Source organism: Falco cherrug, chromosome 1, assembly GCF_023634085.1.
Source record: "Falco cherrug isolate bFalChe1 chromosome 1, bFalChe1.pri, whole genome shotgun sequence".
Lineage (NCBI taxonomy): Eukaryota > Metazoa > Chordata > Aves > Falconiformes > Falconidae > Falco > Falco cherrug.
Window position 1 is genome coordinate 101,414,229 of NC_073697.1, and position 19,466 is coordinate 101,433,694.

The window sequence follows — 19,466 nt, forward strand, 5'->3', positions numbered from 1 at the left end:
CAGCAAACGTCCACGGAGGAACTGTGCCTCTCCTGCCCCATCTTCCCATCCCAGGGGATGCTGAAGCTGTGGGGAATCAAGTGGGCAGGATGAAAGGTGTTGCAGATAGCTGTGTGTGTAGGGGCAGAAGCTGGGAGGGAGCTCTTCCATGCATTGGCCTTTCTCGCTTTCCGCTGCATTGCTAGTTCATCTAATTGTCTTTTGCCCGAAGACCCATTGCTCTCTTTTGCTTCCTACCCTTGCTTTGCTGCAGACCACCGTCGCTGCTCCATCCTGCTGTGCTGGGAGGGAATCAGCTGTAACTTTGCCTCTCTTTTTAATGTTTATTTCCTCTCTTTTTTCCTTTGCTTGTCCTGGCTGTGGCTTTTCTCGGGGGCTGGGTACAGATGGATCTTTGTGATACTGACAGCGATGAGGAGATTCTGGAGAGGATACTGGAGCTCCCGCTTCAGAAGAACCACAGCAAGAAATTGTTTAGCATCCCTGAAGTGACTGAGGATGAGGATGAAGATGAAGATGAGAAGTGTGTTATGGAGGAAAAGGCAGACCCTCAAGACTCCTTGGAAACACTTACCCACCATTCAGGAAGAACAGAGAAGGCGCTCAACGTCAAGGAGCCATTTCTAAAGGCAGATGGGAGTAACACCTCCACAGATCTGTCTGCTCAGACTCCACAGGAGGAGCATGACATTAAGGAGAGCAGAGGGGATGCTGCCCATGCAAATCCTGCTTTTGTCCAGCTGGTCTGGAGTCAGAAGAAGGCAAACTGGAACTGGGGCTACCAGGAGAACGATCCGAAGTCTGGGACTGGGGCAAGTCCTGCTTGGAGCAAGAAGGGAAATAATTACCGAGAGAAGATCCGGAGTCGGCCTGAGATGGGTAGGAAGAGACAGAATGATTTAACAGAACACTGCAGTCGTCTGCTGGGCAACTGCAGTCAGATGGGAGGTGGGTTATACAGAGCTCCTAGCCTCAGGGAAGAGCTGAACATTGTGAGCAGTGCTGGTGGTAAGGAGGGGTTTGATATGTACAGTCGTGCCAGACAAGCCACCTTACGAAAAAACCACATGAAAGCAGTGGTTTCAGGGTTTGCAGAACCTGCTGTGACGGCAACACACTGCTCCAGCCCCAGGAGCCTGGAAATAGACATTGAATATGACTCCGAAGATGATCAGGATTCAGTCTGTGCATCCCCCCCTGAGAGCAGGCTGTGGCCAGAAAGGTCCCAGAGCTGTCAGGGGGACTGGAGTGATTGCTCCAGTCAATCTGAGGTTGCCCACACGGATGGCAGGAGGGACCTGACCAGACTGGAGATGATGGAAGAGCAGGGGATGGAGTGGGCTGGGTCTCCGAGCCAGCGCCTGCGGTTCTTCTGCCAGGAGAATGAAGCACTGAGATGTGAGAGCAGTTCTGAGGAGCAGGGCTGGGAGCTGGACTGTAAGTCACCTGGCTGGAGAAGGAGGCTCGAACATCCTTCGAAGGGGATACGTAGCACCTCCTTGCACAAAAGGGTTGGGTGACTTTTCCTATTCTGGCTTTGAAGCAGCTTGCAGTGGCATTAGCTTCCCTCTGCTTCCCTGGCCTGCCTGTATCTTGCTTTGTTCAGTGCTGTCCAGAGAAAGGACCCTCTAGGATTGTCTGGAAGAAAAATCTGAGAGATTCTGTAGTTCTGTGCTGCTCCGTGGCTTTTCTTGTATTACCTGCTTCTGCTTTTCCTGCTAACTGACCAAGTGTCACCGATGCAGTATTCCTTTTCTCACTGGGTCTTCCTCCCCATGGCAGGAGGCTGTGAGACCCAGATGAAAATCCCTGGTGAAATAAGCTGATTTGTGAAAGCTCTGTGTAGATGATGACTGTAATGTCATTGCCTCCCCTTGAAATGCCCTTTGCTGTGTCCTCACGCTCACCGAGGGGATTGTCACTGGTGCCTGGCGGGGTGCCTGCCTGTACTTAGTTCTGTTTTCCTACTTCCTTGGTATTTTCAGCTCTAGATTGTCCCTGAAGAGGAATGTTGCATTTGGATGCGCTGCTCTTTGTGGAGTGCGTTTGGGCTGAGCACTGTTCACGTGAGTTGGAAGGCAGAGGCTGCTACTAACTCTCTGGTGGTTCCTGTTGCAGGCATCTGGTAATAAAGATCCTAGGGGCCAGGAACTGCCTGGCACAGCCACCTGGCAGGCTCCCAGCAGAAGAGGGAACAAGAGCGTAAGAAGAAGCCAAATGCAGAAACCTTTACTGTCTAGTCCAGGTGAGTGGGCAAAGAGGAGAGAGCTGGGCAGCAGGAGAGAGGGCGGCTGTTGGAAATGGCAGGGAAGAGGCCAGTAGGCAGTATTTGAGCCGTGCAGGGCTGTGGCGGGAGGATGGTGCTGACGTTATCTCTGGTGTGTCCCCTGTCTGCGCGCAGGTCCTGCAAGGAGCACTGCTTCAGAAACCTCTGTTAAAGATGATGGCATTAGAATATTTGTGGCACTCTTTGACTACGATCCTGTTTCTATGTCTCCTAACCCTGATGCAGCAGAAGAGGAGCTCCCATTTAAGGAGGGACAGATCCTGAAAGTAAGAGGACACTGTACTAAACATCTACTCTCTGTGGATCCATCTGATGTTCCAGGGACAGCATGAACCTTGGGATTTCATCTTGGGTGTTTCCTTAGCTTCCCTTTCTCCTTGCAGCTCAGTCGCTGTAGTGTAAACAGTCTGGCCTGTCTTTTCTCCTTGCAGGTATGTGGAGACAAGGATGCTGATGGCTTTTACAGGGGTGAATGTGCAGGAAGGGAGGGGTACATTCCATGCAACATGGTTTCAGAAGTCCAGGTGGAGAATAACGAAATCAAGAAGCAGCTCCTAAAGCAAGGATTCCTGCCTGCCGACACCCCAATGGAGACCATAGGTACTGTATCTCCTTTATTACGTCTGTGCTGTGCTATTGTCAGCATGCTTCTTTGCTGACATGTGGAAAGCTCAGTCATGCTGTCAAGCTGTGTGGCTGGTGCAGCCTACCACAACAATCTCCAGGGCTGGTCCCCAGGATCTGAAGGCTTGTTTCATGGTTATTGCAGTAGCAAGCAGGGAGGTCTTGATGGATGAGGGAGGCAGGTGTCCTGAGGTTGCAGTTCATACCTGACTCTGCTGCAGCACAGTGCTGCCCAAGGCTGCATTTGCAGCTGCTGGAGGAGCTGCTCCTGTGCTTGAGGGTTGTGCCTGCGAACTCAGCATGGATTGTGTGAGGCTGATCCTCGCTGGAGAAGGGGAAACAAAAAAGTTTGAAGAGCAGCTGAAGGATGTGAGCAAGAGTTTTCACTTCTGTGTTCTCTCCTTTGCTTTGTGAGTCTGTATTTGAACCCACAGGGGTGACCCTGCTCTTGGGTGACAGAATCTGTGACTTCAGAATGGAGGAGGATGGGGAGAGACTCATGGGGAAAGGGAAGGAAGGGTGTGAGACAGCAAGGTGGGCAGTCAGGAGTGTACAAGGAGCAGACCTGGTCCTTCGATTCCTCCTTACTCACTCCCTGAAGTACACGGTTCAGTGTTTTGTGCACTGCAGAGACTTTATGGTTTCTTCCCACTTGTGTAGTCAGAGGAGAGGAACCTTCCCTGGGATGTGCAGTCATCACAGCTCAGGCTGAGTTAGACTGCTGTTCAGTGACTGTGAGCTGCCCCAAGACTGCTGTCGACATACTGGTGTCCCAGTGCCTGTCCCTTGTCCCTACCATCTCTCATCCTGCACCTCTCTGTGTACTCTGTGCTACCAGTGGCAACGGTGTGACTTGTTCCGCTTGCCAAAACAAGAAGAAATTCTTGTTTTGGCTGGCCACTCTTTCCCTACCAGGTCAGCAGAGTACAGCAGCACAAGTGAGGGTCTGATGGCAAAGGTAAACCCTGACATTGACTGTGTCAATTCCTCACAGGCAGTGGAGGAAAAAAACCTAACCAACCAACAAAACAAAACAAAAAACTCAAGAGAAAAAGAAGCAATCCAACTTGTTTCCATTTCGCTGCAGTGAGACCCAGTATCCAAGCCCTAGAGGCTAAGGGCTGACAGTGCCCAGCTAAATGTGGGTCTCTGGAAGGTTGATCCTGAAGAGCAAAGGGGTCCATGGAGCCTGTTGCTTTCACTTTGTGGCTGTGTGATCTTTCTGGTAGGTGTTTGTCCTTTGGCCTCTCTCATGTCTAGGGAGAGGAGAGATTTGAGTAAGTCTTTCTCACACTTGAGGCATTCATAATGTTTCTCCTGCGTGTACCCTCTGGTGCCCAGAGATGGCTAGATGCCTGTGGTGGCCTTTGTCCCTGTGGGGATACACAAGGCTCTCTGTCCCACTGTGTACTCTTCGAAGAATAAAGGAATTACTAGCTCTGAGACTTCATGAATCATAGTGGGTTTGAAAGTTTTCAGGACTGTGGTGGTAGGGAAAAAGGCATACCTTAGGCATGCGTGCAGAGAGTAAAGCTTGTTGCCTTAGGCATCTGGGCTGTATGTACCTCTGTTGTTTTCCTGCTGCCATAAACCAGTCTTGCAGCCTCATAACTAAGAAAATGCCTTGGAGGGGTTGGTCTGGGAGCTCTTCCTGCACACTCCTCTGGAGACTCGTCCAGTACTGGCCCTGTTCAGGGCAGAAGCTTTAGCTAGAGACCTCCCCAGATCTTGTCTCACCCGAGTGAGTTGGGGGTGCACCTCACCCGGCATTTTTCAGTTGTTAACAGTATAAGGTTTTATTTTGTCCTTATGATGCTGCTTCTGAAAGATAAAGCGCAGCAAATTTTGTCTAATGTGTACTGTGGTATGGCTAATGGGCATAAATGCAATATGTATTTCTATGTGTATTTGGGATGTGGGTCATGCCTCATCTGAGTCAGTGTATGAGAAATGAAGATTTGGGCATTGCCCGTAGAAATCGGTGTCTGCTTCCCAGGGGAGGCATGTCATGCTACTCTGTTGCCTGTTCACTCTTCAAAATGCTTTTCACTTTCCATTCACTGTCTGTTTCTCTTGTCTATTTATTTGCTTTTTTGGATTTTTATTAAGGAAATGGCACATTTTCTCCACCTCCACGCCGCCAAACCGTCCCTCCTCCAAAACCCAGACGCTCCAAGAAAGGTCTGTGTCATCCACTGCTTCCTCTTTGATTTTTGCAATAGGATTACAGACTGCATTGAATTTTTACTACTTGCTTACAGGACCCTCAGATGTTTGTCTCTGTACGACTGCTAGGAAGTGGAAAGAGAGCCCATCCCTGTGCTGGTGTTAAGTTTTTAACAACAGTGATGTCTTTTATAGTTTTGGAGCTTGACCTCTGCTTCTTGTTACGTCCCTGAGTCATGGTTACTGGTGTAGACTTTGAGTTGCATGAATGGTTTGCTTCTGTTGTTTGCTGCCGTGGTCTTTGTTCTTTTTATTGTTGTCAGTTATGTCATGTGGTCACTGTTGAAAGATGAACTCTCACTGATGAGACACTTTCTTCCCCCAGCAGGGCTGGATAAACAGGAGACGTACAAGTCTCATCCAGGTGAGAACTGCTCTTTCCAACTATGAGTAGATAGCGCATGATCATAATACAGATGCATTTTGCAATCAAGGGCCAATGCAAGACCCTGTAGTGCTGCTTCAGAGCGCTGTAAGAAAATGGTTGTTCTCATGAAAAAGAGTTTTAGTTCTTTTAATTGAGTTGTGGGTGCAGTGGACTTTGACTAAACAGGGAGTGCCTGAAGGTGAAGGGTACATGTGGTCACATGGAAATCTCTTACTCACCTGACGGTGCTGGATTTTAAGCAAATCCAAGGTCCCCTGAGAGAGCACTCACTCTGTGCAATCATCTGTTGATGTCCAGAGAGGCCAAGCCTGCACACCTCTTGTTGGCCCTTCCAATGTTGACTTGAAGCAGGGTTTAAATCCATAAGATGAAGGACTGGACAATGTGTGCTTTCTGTAACACCAGGCTTTGCTTTTGTAGACTCAGAGCAGGTCTGTAAGTAATGGGGCTGAGCAAGCAGGTGGTTGTAGAAAGTGCAGTGTGTTCCCTGGATGATGAGGCCTGTGCTTCCCTATGTGCTGAGTTCTGTGCACTGTGGCTGGGCTGCTGGTCAGTGCTGTCCTGCGCTCTTGCTGTTCCCGTGGCACCTGAAGGATAAATTTTGTAGGTCAGTAGCAGATCATTGCATGGAGGGAGGAGAAATGTGTATTCAAGACATTACAAAGAGACTGCTGTCCTCTGCGTGTGTGTGTATGTACATATATATACACACACATATGTATGTGTGTGTGTATAAATAGAAAACATAAAATAAAACATGCATGTATATATAGGCAGGAAACCAAGGTGCTGGAATGGGGAGATGTTCCCACTTCTGTGCTTGTGAGGTGATACAGGAGATAGGAAACTGCTTTACCAAATGTCTGTAGGGCCTCGACAATCTTTCTCCCATTCAGTTTCCCCCTAGTATTCTCTTTGCTCGGTCTGCTCCAAGAATGGTGAATGAGTTGCTGTGACACTGGATTTTGTCTTAGAACTTCTGGCTCAGGATATTTTGTTTTATTTTTGACCTGCAGAACAGAAACATCAAGACTTGGAAGCTGAACTGCTGACTCCTCGAAGTATGGTGGCTGTCTTTGACTATAACCCTAAGGAGAGCTCTCCAAATGCAGATGTAGAGGTAACCACCAGCTGCTCACTCATTTATAGATGTCTTTTTCCCCCTCTTTTTTTTCTTCTGTCCCAAGACACTTGGCACTTTGATCAAAACAGATACAATTACAGTTTGGCAATAATGCTGCTAAAAAGGGGTTGGCTGAATTCATTAAATGTAGACTTTGCTGATATGTTCTGTCATCCATTCTCTGATAACAGAGTTCAGTTGTCAGTGAAGAATATGAAGCGATATAGCCCGAATGATTTTCAGTATATGTCTCAGCGGAACTATGTGAGCATCTCATGGCCTTGTAGCATCCTCCAGTGATTAGACAGGACTAAACAGATCTGGGGCAGGAGGAAGCAGCCCCGGCTGTTAGCACTGATCCAGGGCACACTCTGGAAAAAAGGAAGAACCTACTTAAGGGTTTGAATGGACTTCTGATACTTAAGATGAGCATGTCTTGGAGCATGTCCTTCGTTTTAAATACCTGTGTAGGTCTTTGTTCAAACAAGAAGATTTAGCTCCAGTTTAATGGACCACTCTTGTAAGTTCTTGCTTTCAAGCAGTACGTACATATAATCCCAACAGTATTTTTGTGGTTAAGTCCTTTTAAGGTGCAAAGATTGCAATGCAGAATCCTTTTTGCAAAATACCTTTCTAAATTAGAGCATGCTCTGTTCTCTGTTCCTCCATATCAGTATTAATCTACTGTGAGCAAACATAAACGTGGGGTTTGGAATCAGATTGTATCCAGAAAGGAATGTATAGCCAAGTGGTGGCACAGTTCAGGTAATGCTTGCCTCCCAAACTGGGTGTCTCATGAGCAAGACAGCCTGCTGCTGAGGACAGAGTGTGTTAGGGATGGTGGATTACCTTGGGAGAGATACAATGAGAACATGTATCTGGCCAAAGAACGCTTTTGAGCCCTTCTCAACAAGAAGATGACTGTATTTTATGCAGTGACTTGCTCTTCCTAGAACCTTCCCTGTGGACAGAGCTCAAATTATTGAAACAAGCTGGTGCAGTTCTGTTGCATTGTTGGAGATGCTCCTGTTCACATTCCTAGAAAATTTGGTTACCTGTTCTGCTAGAAGGCTGCAGCTGCTGTTTGTGAACTTGCACCAAGATGTAATAGGATCAGCTGTGCCATTCTGTGTGTCTGTGAGTGAAGTTCCCTACAGAAGTGTCTTTCTGCTAGAACAAAGTCACAGCCAACAGGAGGAACCTGCAGCCTCCAGAGGTAAATTGAGTACTAGGGATATAATAAGGTAAATATATTAGAGGTAGGTCCCTTCCAGCTAATGCTTTGGTGAAGTGCTTATAAAGCCAGTGTGTCCTGAATGGGACACGGCCTGTTTGGAGACTCCACCTTTTTTATCTTAGAGCAGCTTTTTTTGCTGTAACTGGGCGATTTCTTCCATAAGAGGAGGCTGCTTACACCTTTTTTTTTGGTCTTATGCTCTATGGAGTGTGTGCTGGGGTGTCTGATGGGACAGACGGATGTGATGGTGAAGGATCATGTGTGTTGCATGGTAATGTTCTGTTTCCAGGTCGAGTCCTCCCATTTGTATGCATTCCCACTAGTGACTAATCCTGGAGTATTGCATACAGAACAGGCTCACCCAAGGGAGCGGGATTTAGTACTTACATTTAAAGAAACGTATATCTGGTGCTTGTTCAGCTTGTTCTCAACATACCTTTCCAGAACAGGTGGTGGGTACTATTTTGAAGCCTTATTAAAATTTGGTATAAGAAACAGACTTTGCTCTTGTCTTAATTTAGGAACTGCTTCCTTAGCACTGAATTCTGCAGTTACCCACCTCATTTGCTTTTCTTGATTCCTGGTCCTGCAAGTCTTAACACAGTGGCCTTGCTCCGTCAGGATGAGATTGTGCAAGCAGCCCAGGGTGACCATGTGTTTCTGGTGAGAAATTCCAGGCAGTGTTTCTCCTGTAACTGCTGTTCTCTTGCTCTTTGCAGGCTGAACTGACTTTCAGTGCCGGGGACGTTATCACTGTGTTTGGGTCCATGGATGATGATGGATTCTATTATGTAAGTATGGGTGTTGGTTGGGAAGTTCCTGTGGCTACATCTGAAATCGTTGGAGTCCATCTAGTGGCAGGAGAGCAGAAATCGGGGAACAAAATATTCTGCTTTTGAAAAAAATGATAAATAAACCCGTATCTGCTTAATGCAGGGCAGATTGTTTCTGGCAGTCCATGCTTCTCCTGTAAACCCAGTTATCCAAATGGTTCTGAGTTTATTTCTTGGCACAACTTGACTGCAGGTTTCCCAAAGCCTGGGATGCATTTTTCTGTACATACATCAGCTAAATCAGTATCTGCTATAAGTTAATTTGTCACCAAGCACTCAGACACGTGGTCTTATCCAGGGCAGGAGGCTAAAATGGTAAGATAAGAATGAAAATGTATGATGCCCACCATTGGGCCACACTGCAACGTATCAACTTCAACAAGCACTGGTATCTGTTGTAATTTACTGTATATACCTGCGGACTGTGCCTGTCAGTGAGCAGCATGCTAGACATGACCCTTGGCCCTTGGATCATCCATCTTTTCCACACAGAAAGTGGTGTGTCTTCAGACATCAAAGTTGAGGTTCCGCTCCAGCTAGAATCTGGAGGGGATCACTGTGAGTTTTGTTTGACTTCTTTTGTAGTGCTGGCCAAACAACTTTGCTGGGGTTGTTTTGTCTCACCCAACCACTTGCTGTTGAACTGGAGTCACTTTTTAGGCATACACCCAAGTTTGGCTTGCAGCTCTGGACCTCAGTGAGCGTGGAGGCAATGCCTACAGGATATTGTACCTCATTCTTTAATAAATAAATAAATAAATACCAGAGAAAATCAAAGCCCTTTAGAAAACTTGTGGCACAGTCGTATTCCAGTTGCTTCCAGGATAGCTGTGGAAATTTTTTGAGTTTGTAAAAGTGACCATGTCGCTAGAATACATTTGTCACGGCTTGCTGCTGTCTTTTCTTCCTTTACTCTCTTCTGTATTTTTGCACTCTGAATTGTTCCACAACAAAGCAAGAATGTGAGTCACGAAATTTGCTGAGGATCCTTCCAACATAGTGTGTTTCTGGGCTTCTCTCAGATCATAGCCTAGCCTTCTCTGCATGGGACTGCTCCTCTGTTTGTTATTTCTCCATCAGCCAGGAAACCTGATGGGAGAACTGAATGTTGATCTTGCAGGGAGAACTGAACCAGCAGAGAGGCCTTGTCCCATCTAACTTCTTGGAAGCTGTAACTTCTGATGGAGGCATGGTCAAGGAACTTCATTCAAAAGATAAAGAAGCTTTTCTGCTGAGTGCTGAGAGCCAGGTAAGATTGTGTGACGCTGCATACTACAGACATCCAAATTGTGATGTGACTGGAGACTGGACATTGCGCAGCATGCAGCATCTGATGGAATCATTGAAATTATTGCATGCAGCTCAGTTCATCCCATGGGAGATGCTTAAAAGTTTAGAAGGGAGCGCTAGAAGCTCTTCTTGAAGACTTACCTGTAGTGCAGAAAGAGGCACAAAGCAACAACATTCACTGGAGCCTCAGTCACATTATGGTCAGGTGATTAAAGAGCATCTCCAGTCCCACCAGCAGATTCTTTGCAGCCACAAAAGGGTCAGTGGTGAAATACTGCTGCAAGCAAAGCAAAGCAGTTCAGCCAGCTCCCCAGACACATGAAACTCCTCAGATATGCTCACATCCATGGCAAAGCGTTCTGGAGTTACCGACACCCAAACACCAATGTTCTTCTACATACCTGAGTTAGAAATATCTTAGTGCCATCTGAGGTGCTTACAGATAAATCCGAAATGCACTGGCAAGTTTCCCAGCAGATCTGTGGGATGTATCCTAAGTCTCTGAAAGCATCCCACAGATGTAGGGAAACCAAAGGTTGAACAAACCCCTTGCATTATGATGCTGATACTCTTGAAATGAATGCTTAAGCAGGAGATCTGGATTATTTTCCAGGTTCAGTCTATCCTCAGTGGGTGACACCAAAAGCATAGCACCTCCCTGACCATGCCAGGACCTCTCATGCTGTGTTCTAGAGAGTGGGAGGCAGGGAGGGACACAGTTTGTTTCCAGCTCACATGTACTCAGCCTTCAGTTCTTCTTGGGAGGTTATTGACACTGTCAAGTGGTGCCAGACCTATAAAAATGTGTAAGAGCAGGCCCAGATTGGGTTTGAGCTAGTCCTTAAGGAAGTATGTGGCCCTGAATCCTCCTCTGCTGAAGTCACCACTGGTGTGACCCTAGCTTTCCTGCCCTCTGCAGCATTCCTGGTCCTATGTTTTGTGCTCGGCTCTTCTTTTTCTCTGTACCGACCTCCCATTTCTACCTGCAGCCCCATCTCTTGCTTCCAGGCATTTCAGGCTTTGTGGGTACAGGGTCTGCACTACAGCCTTGATGCGTTATGAAGAGCAGGTGGCAGGCCTGTCTCAGCAATAAGGTTTGTGGATAGCTTGCTGGATCATCTTCTAAACTCAGAAGCTGTCTGGGTCCCTTATGCTTACCTGTTTAGGATACTCAGGATCCCTTTCCTCCCAGCCCGTAAGTGCTGGTCTGTGCTGGGGAATCACAGGCTGTTCCTGCCAGGGTTTGAGAGCAGGGTAACAAGGTCCTGTCTGTTCTGCTGTTGAGCAGGCAGTACAAGCTGCTCCTGCTTGCTGCCCGGCCGCTTGCTGCTGCTCTGCTTTCCTCTCTGCTTTCCACTGGTGCTGGGTTCAGCAGTGGGTGGCTGTTTCCCTGGACACAGCAGTTTGGCCCAGATACTCCTGCATGCTCAGGGCTGTGAGCTGTTTTCCTATGGTTCAGGCCATTTTTCCTTTTCAACAGAAATGCCTTTCAAATGTGATAAACCAAACCCATATAAAATAGATGTGTTTCAGGCTTGCCTGCCTTTCAAACCTTTCCATTTTTCTTCAGTTTGGCTCTGACTTCGGGTCGGCAGAGCAGGAAGATGGTCAGGAGTGACAGGGTAGTTTTGGTACTCAACTGATCCATGAACTGCTGTTTTTTGTTGTCTGAAGTCTGGGGACTTTGAAAATTCAGTTGATGATGATTAAGCCAATTTTATTTCAGTGGGAAACCACATTAACTATCTAGGCATGATTTGGTGTTGGCTGCTTCTGTGTAGTGACAGACTGCCTCCTGTCCTGCTGCCCCCTGCTTCACCAGGATACCTGTCCTGGTTTATTCTGGCTTAGCGCTCTTTAACTATGTGTGCAGTCCTGCCTCCTACTTATACTTTGCAATCCAGATCTATCTACCAGCTTCCAAATGAGGAAGGCATGTTTGCCCCCTTTTGCAAGTGGTACATTTACCCTGCTGATAACCAAACTTGTATTAGTTAACTACATTTAAGTATGTTTAGTGATTGCCAAGGAGAGACAGGACCTGAACGCACTGAGTTTTTGGCTCTGTCACAGCGATCACAGCATCCCTACCGATGGGCAGAACACTTGATGGGTAAGGCAGAAGGAATACCTCCTCCTGTAAAACATACATATTCTGAGGGCCATCCCTGAGCTGGAATGAACTCTTGCAGTGATACAGCCATGCCTGGGGCTTTCCAAACTCCACAGGCATACTCACTCCATAGAGTTAAGGAACTTGCTTGTAAAAGTGTGTTGTTGCATATACAACACAAAGAGAAGCACCTTTGCTTCTGCTGTTTGGGATGGGGGGAATGCAAAAAATCACCAAGGCAAAAGATGCATGGCAGCTTCTGGAGAAGAATCTTCTGAAAGCATGGCAAAACAGACTCCCATCGAATTTACCAGTCCCAGCTTGAGATCTAACACATCAGGGGCATGCATGTGCACTACAGTATCACGACAGAACTTTGGACTTGGATTAAAGCTAGTTCCAATCTTAACAGAAGCTTCTCCAGCATGATCATGAATGATTTTTAAATCACTTGTAACTTCTTGGATTTGGTGTTTTTACCCTGTCTGTTCTTCATACTTCCCTTCTCCCTGCTGCTATGCCAGAGGCCTTAGGATAAGGACAATGTACTTTCCAAATTAAACTGGGGAAGGTGGATCATTTTGAATTATTTCTGAGTATATCTTAAAATGCTGGCAACTGAAAAAAGTTAAGCAGTTTAACTTTCAAACTGACAACATTTGGGGATTAGATTTAAGCAATAAAACATACAGCACAAAAAGGAGTATCCAAGAAGTTATGGTTGCAAGCTAGGGCCCTGAAACACTCACGCTCACCAACTTGGAGCAGTTGCTGTAATGCTGTGGCTGTTGAGGGAGTATTTTTGCATCAGTGATACGCAGTTTCTGTCAAAGACTGATTATAAAGCACCTTCAGAAAGTGTTTGATTCTAATTGATTTTATGTGTTTATTTCTGCCTGTATTATGCACCCGTGATGGTTTTTTTTCTTCAGAGAATGAGGAAGAGAAGAGTCCAGTGATAGATATGAATGATACATAGAGAGAGAGAGAGCAACCATGTAAGTTTGTGTGAGAAGACATCTTCAATCTCCCACCCAGCCTAGCCTATTAAAGGGTCCTACACCTGTAGTTTACTCCTTCTCTTGCTTGTAGTTTGACAGGCTGGTTTGGGGCTTTGCTAGCAAGTCCACCTTCAAACCCTCTGGTGGCAGAGTTTTACCTGCCAGATTGGTCCTATATTAAAGACAAGCTGTGATCTGTTCAGTGTATGAAGTGCAATTGTTTGGAACAATTATCTGGTGGTTTTGGGGACCATGATTGGACTGTGCTGGATATTCAGGTTTAGAAAAGACCTGCTTTATACTTCAGCTTGGTCCTTCTACCACTGTTCAAGCACGTCAACAGCCAAAGCTTCATTTAGCCTTTGCAAGATCCTGCTCAGACTGAGCACATGCCATATTCAGCTTGATTTTACTCCTTCCTGAGTATAGTCCTGAAAACCCTCCACACACCATCAACTTAAAGTAGTAACATTTAGTCCCTAAAACCAACCTTGTGTGGATAATTGTTCTGTCTGATAGCTCTTAAAGAAACTATTTTGAAGTTGGGGTGTGTGGGAAACTTCTGGTTTTGGGGGGCAGTGGGAGTGAATCTGTGTTTTTCTTAGTTTCAAATAAAACATTTTCCTGAAGTTGTGCAAATCAGTAATACCTAAGAACACTGAAAACCACCCCCTGAAAACTGACATGGCTCTTCTATTTATCAACCCTAATAGCTTTTATCAGGATTTTGACAGAGCAATTTTTCCTTCATGTTTCTCTTAGAGAAGAAACCCTAATTTTAGTATCATTTGTCTCTTACCAGATGAATCTATGAACTGGTTCTGTTGCTTTTCTGCCATATAGAGACTTCTGAGAATATCTGCACATGCTTGTGTGTGAGAGTGCCTCTGTGTGTGGAAATCTGCCTGGGTATCGTATACCACAGCTGGGAATCAGCAGGACTTACAGCCACAAAGACAGGAAACTGCTAGTCACTTCCTTTTAAATGTTCGATATTTGATAATGACATTGATACTGCAGTATCCTTATTATAGTAAATTATTGTGACATTTGTGAGTTGGTCTGGGTACCTGCCTCTCATTTTGCATGCAGTCTTTCATGCATAGCTCTAAGGAGAAATTGTGTGAGGTTTGTTGGGCCACTTCAGATCTGCCCTGAAATTGTCCCACCTTTGCCAGAAAAATGGTTTCCAGTGGTGTATGGGCACCAAGCCTCCGCTGCCCGGGCTGCCCAGCAGCCTTGACATCACTCCCACATCCTCTGGGGCTGCTAAGCCAGACAGCCCAAGGCCTGAGCTTCGTAGGGGAGATCACTTACTGCATGTTCGTGGACCTCTTCTGATGTTAGCCAAGTGCTTTTGTGCATTCTATCCAGGGATTCTTTGTTGCACCACACGTAAATAGTTTCTGGAGCAGAACCCGGGGGTTCTTACTTTTGCACACAGCTAACCTAGCAGGCTACCAAGTTAGCAGTCATCTGGCTTACTTTTTCTCTTTGCCTCTCTACATTTTGCACTGCTGGCTGAAAATGGTTTGTCTAGATTGATTCAGATTTATTTCCAGACTTCTCAGACCTGTCTGGTGCTAGAGCCATCAACACCAAGTGTTGCACCTTGCATGTGTGTGCTGCCAGGGGATACAAAGATTGCAGTTGATGCTGCAGTGTTAGTTGGAGGAGTGGACCTCGCAGGCAGAGTGCAGCTTTGAAAGGGGCAGGCTGTGCCATCAAGCCCTCTGCTGCATGCCCTTGGCAGTAGCTGGCCTTTCAACACAGTGCTGAGTATCTGGGGAGTCATAGAAGTGCCACTGAAAGTGTGTGGAACAAGATTTCCAGGGGAAAATAGTGTGAATTTTTTTCAGGAAAAATCAGCCACTGTATTTTTAACTCTAACAAAGAGGTGGAAAGGAGTTACGTCTCTGTTCCCATAGCCAGAGACCCTGGTTCAGGTAAGAGAGAGTCTGATGGCACCGTCCCCTGGGACAGTTTAAAGTGATTGCTGCAAGACAGGTAGCTGACTCTGAACCTTCTGGGGTTGGGAGGGGTCATATAGTCACACCAAGACAGAGCTCTTTAAAAACCCTGTACTCCTGTGTGCTCAACACTGACTTGACAGGTATTGTACATACTTAGTCTGACTCTAGAGAGCAGCTGTTTGCTCGTCTGGTACCAGAAGTGCTTTCTTACTGCAGCAGAGCGAAGTGACTGCAGTACAGCAGCATAACTTCAGCCTGTGGCGGGAGGAGAGGTCACAGCTGCTTTTTGTGTTCTTTTGTCACGCAGGAGGTTGGGTGCTGAAACAGCAGCAGGGTGATAAAGCACTACTGCTTCTGCTTTTGACCCCAGGAAATGTTAAATAAACCCACAGCACATAAGTGTGAGTGTGCTATAGTTAGGGCAGTAATGCTAAACCTGTGCACCTGCTTGGTTCAGCAGCTTTCCCCAGGCACAGTGTGGGACCAGGGCTGAAGCACATCCACTCCTGCTGATGAGCTGCGAGCCGCTGCTGGGATTCTCACATTTTCTGTGCAGGGCTGATGCCTTTGCTCTTCAGCAATGCTTCTGCCCTAGGCAGAGCATCCTGCTGCCAGTGTCACTACCTTGTCTCCCCTGTTGGACCTGTGGCTACTTACAGACTCTTAAGGGACGTGCGCTTGACTCTCCCCGACTTAGTGGGACCCAATCAGAGAGATGATGAGGATCGTAGAATCATTTAGGTTGGAAAAGACCTTTAAGGTCATTGAGTCCGACTGTTAACCCAACACTGCCAAGTCCACCACTAAACCATGTCCCTAAGTGCCACATCTGCACATCTTTTAAATACCTCCAGGGATGGTGACTCCACCACTTCCCTGGGAAGAAGGCTTTTCCGTGGCACAGCTCCAGCCACTGGCATGTTGTTTTGGGTAATGCCAAGACAGGATGTACAGCTGGGTGCGCGGAAGATGCTGGTTTGTGAAGGCTGTGTGGAAGAGAAGGCGGTGGGACAAATGCTCCCCTAGGCCTCAGAAACCCAGAGCCTCTTCCCTGGTGAACTTTGCAGCTTCTTGGGAAAGCTTGCCCTGACAGATCAAACGGTCACTGTCCAGACACCTAAACCCAGTGACAGGAGGTCACGGAAAGAAGGCTGTTGCTGGGAACTGACCTGCTGCTAGTACTTTGTGAAAAGGAAACTGAGCCCAGGACTAGGGTACTCTCTGATTTCTAATAAGCCTTTTTCAAAAGGAGCAGTGTACCATGCATCGTTTGGGACTCTGGATCCCAGGTAACATTCTCAAATGCTCAGATGTCTTAGGAACATATGTCAGTTGCTGTGTGCCACTTGATCCCAGACTTCTCCGTGTCCTGCTCCATCATGAACTTTTTCTCCATTATTGGTGCCACTGCAGAGCACCAGACTGCTTTTTGCCGCTCCCGCGACTCGATCTGATGGATACTGAGCAGCCTTACAAGACTCTGAATTTCTCCTCTTACAGTGACAGAGTGTGGCCACTGTTGCAGAAGCCTCCCAGCTTAGCCAGCCTCCTTGAACTTCTGAAGGTCCTGCACAGCTCTTGTTCTTATTAGGCTGTTTTTTTCTTGATGTCCTGCCTTGTGTCCTAGAGTGTGCTGAGAGCCCGCCAGGCTTCCCCGACCCAGGCAGCCAGCAGGCATACATGGATGCATCAGTATCTATCCATCCGTGCTTCACTTACAGCATCTTCAGCTGTGAAGGAGCATCTTTCACCAAGTGCTCAGTGGGATTTCCCTGCTGTCCTGTTCTTAGCCCAAGGTTAAGGAATTTCAGGATGTCTGAGCTCAGGCAGGGTCTGGGTAGCGGGTACCAAAAAGTGTAAATCCACTGGAAAGTTCCTAACTGGATCTGCAATGACACAGAGGAGCTGAGCCATGCAGGTTGAGGGGCAGACTAGACTGGTGGGGAGAAGGCAGGTTTCTTTATCTGAAGGTTTGTGTTGGCATATCTTCCATTAGCTCTAACTTCTGCTTTTTTTTTCTTTTGTTTTCTCTTTTTCCCACTCAGTTAAATCCAGATGGGTGGGTTGACCAGAGCGACTCCTCACCAATTCCTCCTACTCTACCACCTTCCTGCCTTGTCATGGGTGAGCAGTGTCCAGAGCAGGCATCGCTGGCTGTTCTCAAATGCAGTGATGTACCTGGTCAGAGTAAAAAGAAGAGAGGCTTCTTCTTCAAAGGAAAAAAGCTCTTCAGAAAACTTGGTTCCAGTAAGAAAAATTAAAAAGTGATTTATTGTTCTGTAAAGACTGCCTGTGCAGTCCACACAGAGACTGAAAATTCAGGAGAAGCCCTCTGCAATAAGCTGATAAGAGTATTTTCATAGGGAAAAAGTGTATGTTGAACAGAGAAAACTCTTCAGTGGGTCTGTGAGCTGTGGTCTCTGCTGAGAGCCCAGCTGTGGGTGCCCACCCAGCATGGGCAGTGGCTCTGAACGCAGTGTCATGGCACTGGGGCGTGAGGCCTCAGCTCTAGGATACAGCTACCTCCACCGTAGTGTGTCCTGCTCCATGCAGCCCTCAATGCACCAGTTCCCTGTAAATATTTTAATTTAAAATATATATTCTGGCTGTAAGTTAGCTAAATGGCTTTTCCCAACAAAGCCCCGGCCCCTTAGGAAGAGACCCCTTGTACTACACACCCCCTGGTATTTCTCTGGTCCAAAGGAGGTTGTGTCAACTCCTTCACTTCCTGCAAAGAAAATTTGCACTTTGCTGTTCCCGTGAATCCCCTTTGCTGTCTCTGGGCTGACGAGTGAGTTATTTGTACTGTAACCCTGTAAATATGCAGCTGTGCCTAGGAGCATCCCACACTGCCTCAGTCATGTTTCAGCACGAGGACTCCCACGGAGGAAGGAGCGATACCCGCAAGGGTGTTGATACTTCTGCCTCTAAGGTGGGCTGCTGTAAGCTGCTCTTGGCTGGTTCACCTTGACCACACACTGGCTGGGGACTTTGCCTTATTTATTTATTTATCTATTTATTTATCTATTTATTTATTTATTGTCTGCCTCTTTCGCAGTTTTATTTGGCTGTTTCAGTGGGCTGCTCCTGAGTTGGAACATTTGGAGAGCAGAGCTGGGGATGGAGAGTTTGCAGTTATTTTCATATGAGATGATGTGTTCCTTGAGTTAAGACACATCCCTTTCTAAGCCACGGAGAGTTTTGTACTACATGGTTTCTATCCTTTTCAGTGTTTGTTTCTTTGCATGTTTCAGTGGGGTACTTGTTTTGAGAAGGACAGTTACGTGAGGTACGTGAATGATGCCAGCACAGTGTCCACAAGTGTTGGTGACATGGTATGATTTTATTTAATATCAAATTTTATTATAATAAAGTCTATTTTCACAAAAATACATTTTCCTTAAAAAAGCAAAAGATTCAGTGGTGCTTCTTCTGGGGGGGAGGGGGGGGGAGGGGGAGGCAGAGGGGAAAATGATACCAGTGCTTGAGGATGCTTCACAGCACTTCACATAGGAGCCTGCCTTTCCTGTGACCATGGTGCAAGGTACCTTCGCTGTGAACGAAAGGTCTTTGCCTCTCCTGTTTCAGAGACCTAATCCTGGAGGAGAAAGCGCTAGGGTGTCACTTACACTTACACTGTGCCTGAGCGCAGTTACACCACGTCCAGACCTCATCCGGACATGTATGTAGCCCTGTGCTGCTGCCTGGGTGGCTTCATGCAGCGTTAGTCCCTGGCTCTGGCCACTGGACCCCTTCGCTGGGGGTGCCACCGAGCCCGGGGGGTCTGCACAGCCAGATTTCTTCCGCCGTTCTGTTCTCTGCTCCTGGGTGTTACCCATGTGCTCCCGGATATGAAAGGAGGGCCACGGGGCTGAAGTGGTGTCCTGCTGCTGACGCCTGCTGCAGCCTGGCCGTGCAGCCACGCTGTCCTGTCGTGCTGATGTAGCAGCGCAGTGGAAGCATCATCAAGTGTGGTGGCTATATCTAGACCACCTGATGATTTCATGTTTAGGATAGAGTAAAATTGAAGAGGTCAATGATCGGTTTTGTTATACAGCTTTTACTTTTTAAGTTTCAGATCCTTTGGTGTTTTCTTTTTTCGATTGGCTCCTCCACAGTGAGCTACCTTCAAGCCAGGCTGCGAACACCTACCTGTGGAGAAGATCGGTGTATCCCTTGCAGGCTTTGGGTTCTTTTCATGCCGTGCTGGCGGGACAGGTTAGCTGGGATAGACCAACTCTCTGCAGTTACAGCCACTGCTGTGCTCAGGTGACAGATGGTAATTTGCTTTGTCAGAACAAATGGCCCCAGTAGAGACCAGCCGCCGCCCCAGTCTTGTAGGTGGAATCATCCACGGTCCATGTGCAGGCT

General features: G+C 47.1%; 1 protein-coding gene across 7 annotated transcripts in view; it reads left to right on the forward strand.

Annotated features, from left to right (window-relative positions):
- Nucleotides 1–18,487, forward strand: part of TSPOAP1 (TSPO associated protein 1) — a 69,841-nt gene extending 51,354 nt beyond the window's left edge. For 2 of the 7 annotated variants that reach the window (XM_055712950.1, XM_055712957.1), the window contains 10 exons: nucleotides 387–1,511; nucleotides 2,119–2,245; nucleotides 2,402–2,553; nucleotides 2,719–2,887; nucleotides 5,021–5,092; nucleotides 5,463–5,501; nucleotides 6,542–6,645; nucleotides 8,605–8,676; nucleotides 9,839–9,967; nucleotides 17,141–18,487. In XM_055712950.1, the coding sequence (XP_055568925.1) occupies nucleotides 387–1,511; nucleotides 2,119–2,245; nucleotides 2,402–2,553; nucleotides 2,719–2,887; nucleotides 5,021–5,092; nucleotides 5,463–5,501; nucleotides 6,542–6,645; nucleotides 8,605–8,676; nucleotides 9,839–9,967; nucleotides 17,141–17,356 (2,205 nt within the window). In that variant the 3' untranslated portion in view covers nucleotides 17,357–18,487. Of the gene's footprint in view, nucleotides 1–386; nucleotides 1,512–2,118; nucleotides 2,246–2,401; nucleotides 2,554–2,718; nucleotides 2,888–5,020; nucleotides 5,093–5,462; nucleotides 5,502–6,541; nucleotides 6,646–8,604; nucleotides 8,677–9,838; nucleotides 9,968–13,053; nucleotides 16,957–17,140 lie in introns of those variants that run through there. The other 5 variants (XM_055712965.1, XM_055712959.1, XM_055712958.1 and 2 more) reach the window with 5 other exon arrangements.
- The last annotated feature ends 979 nt before the right edge of the window (nucleotides 18,488–19,466 follow it).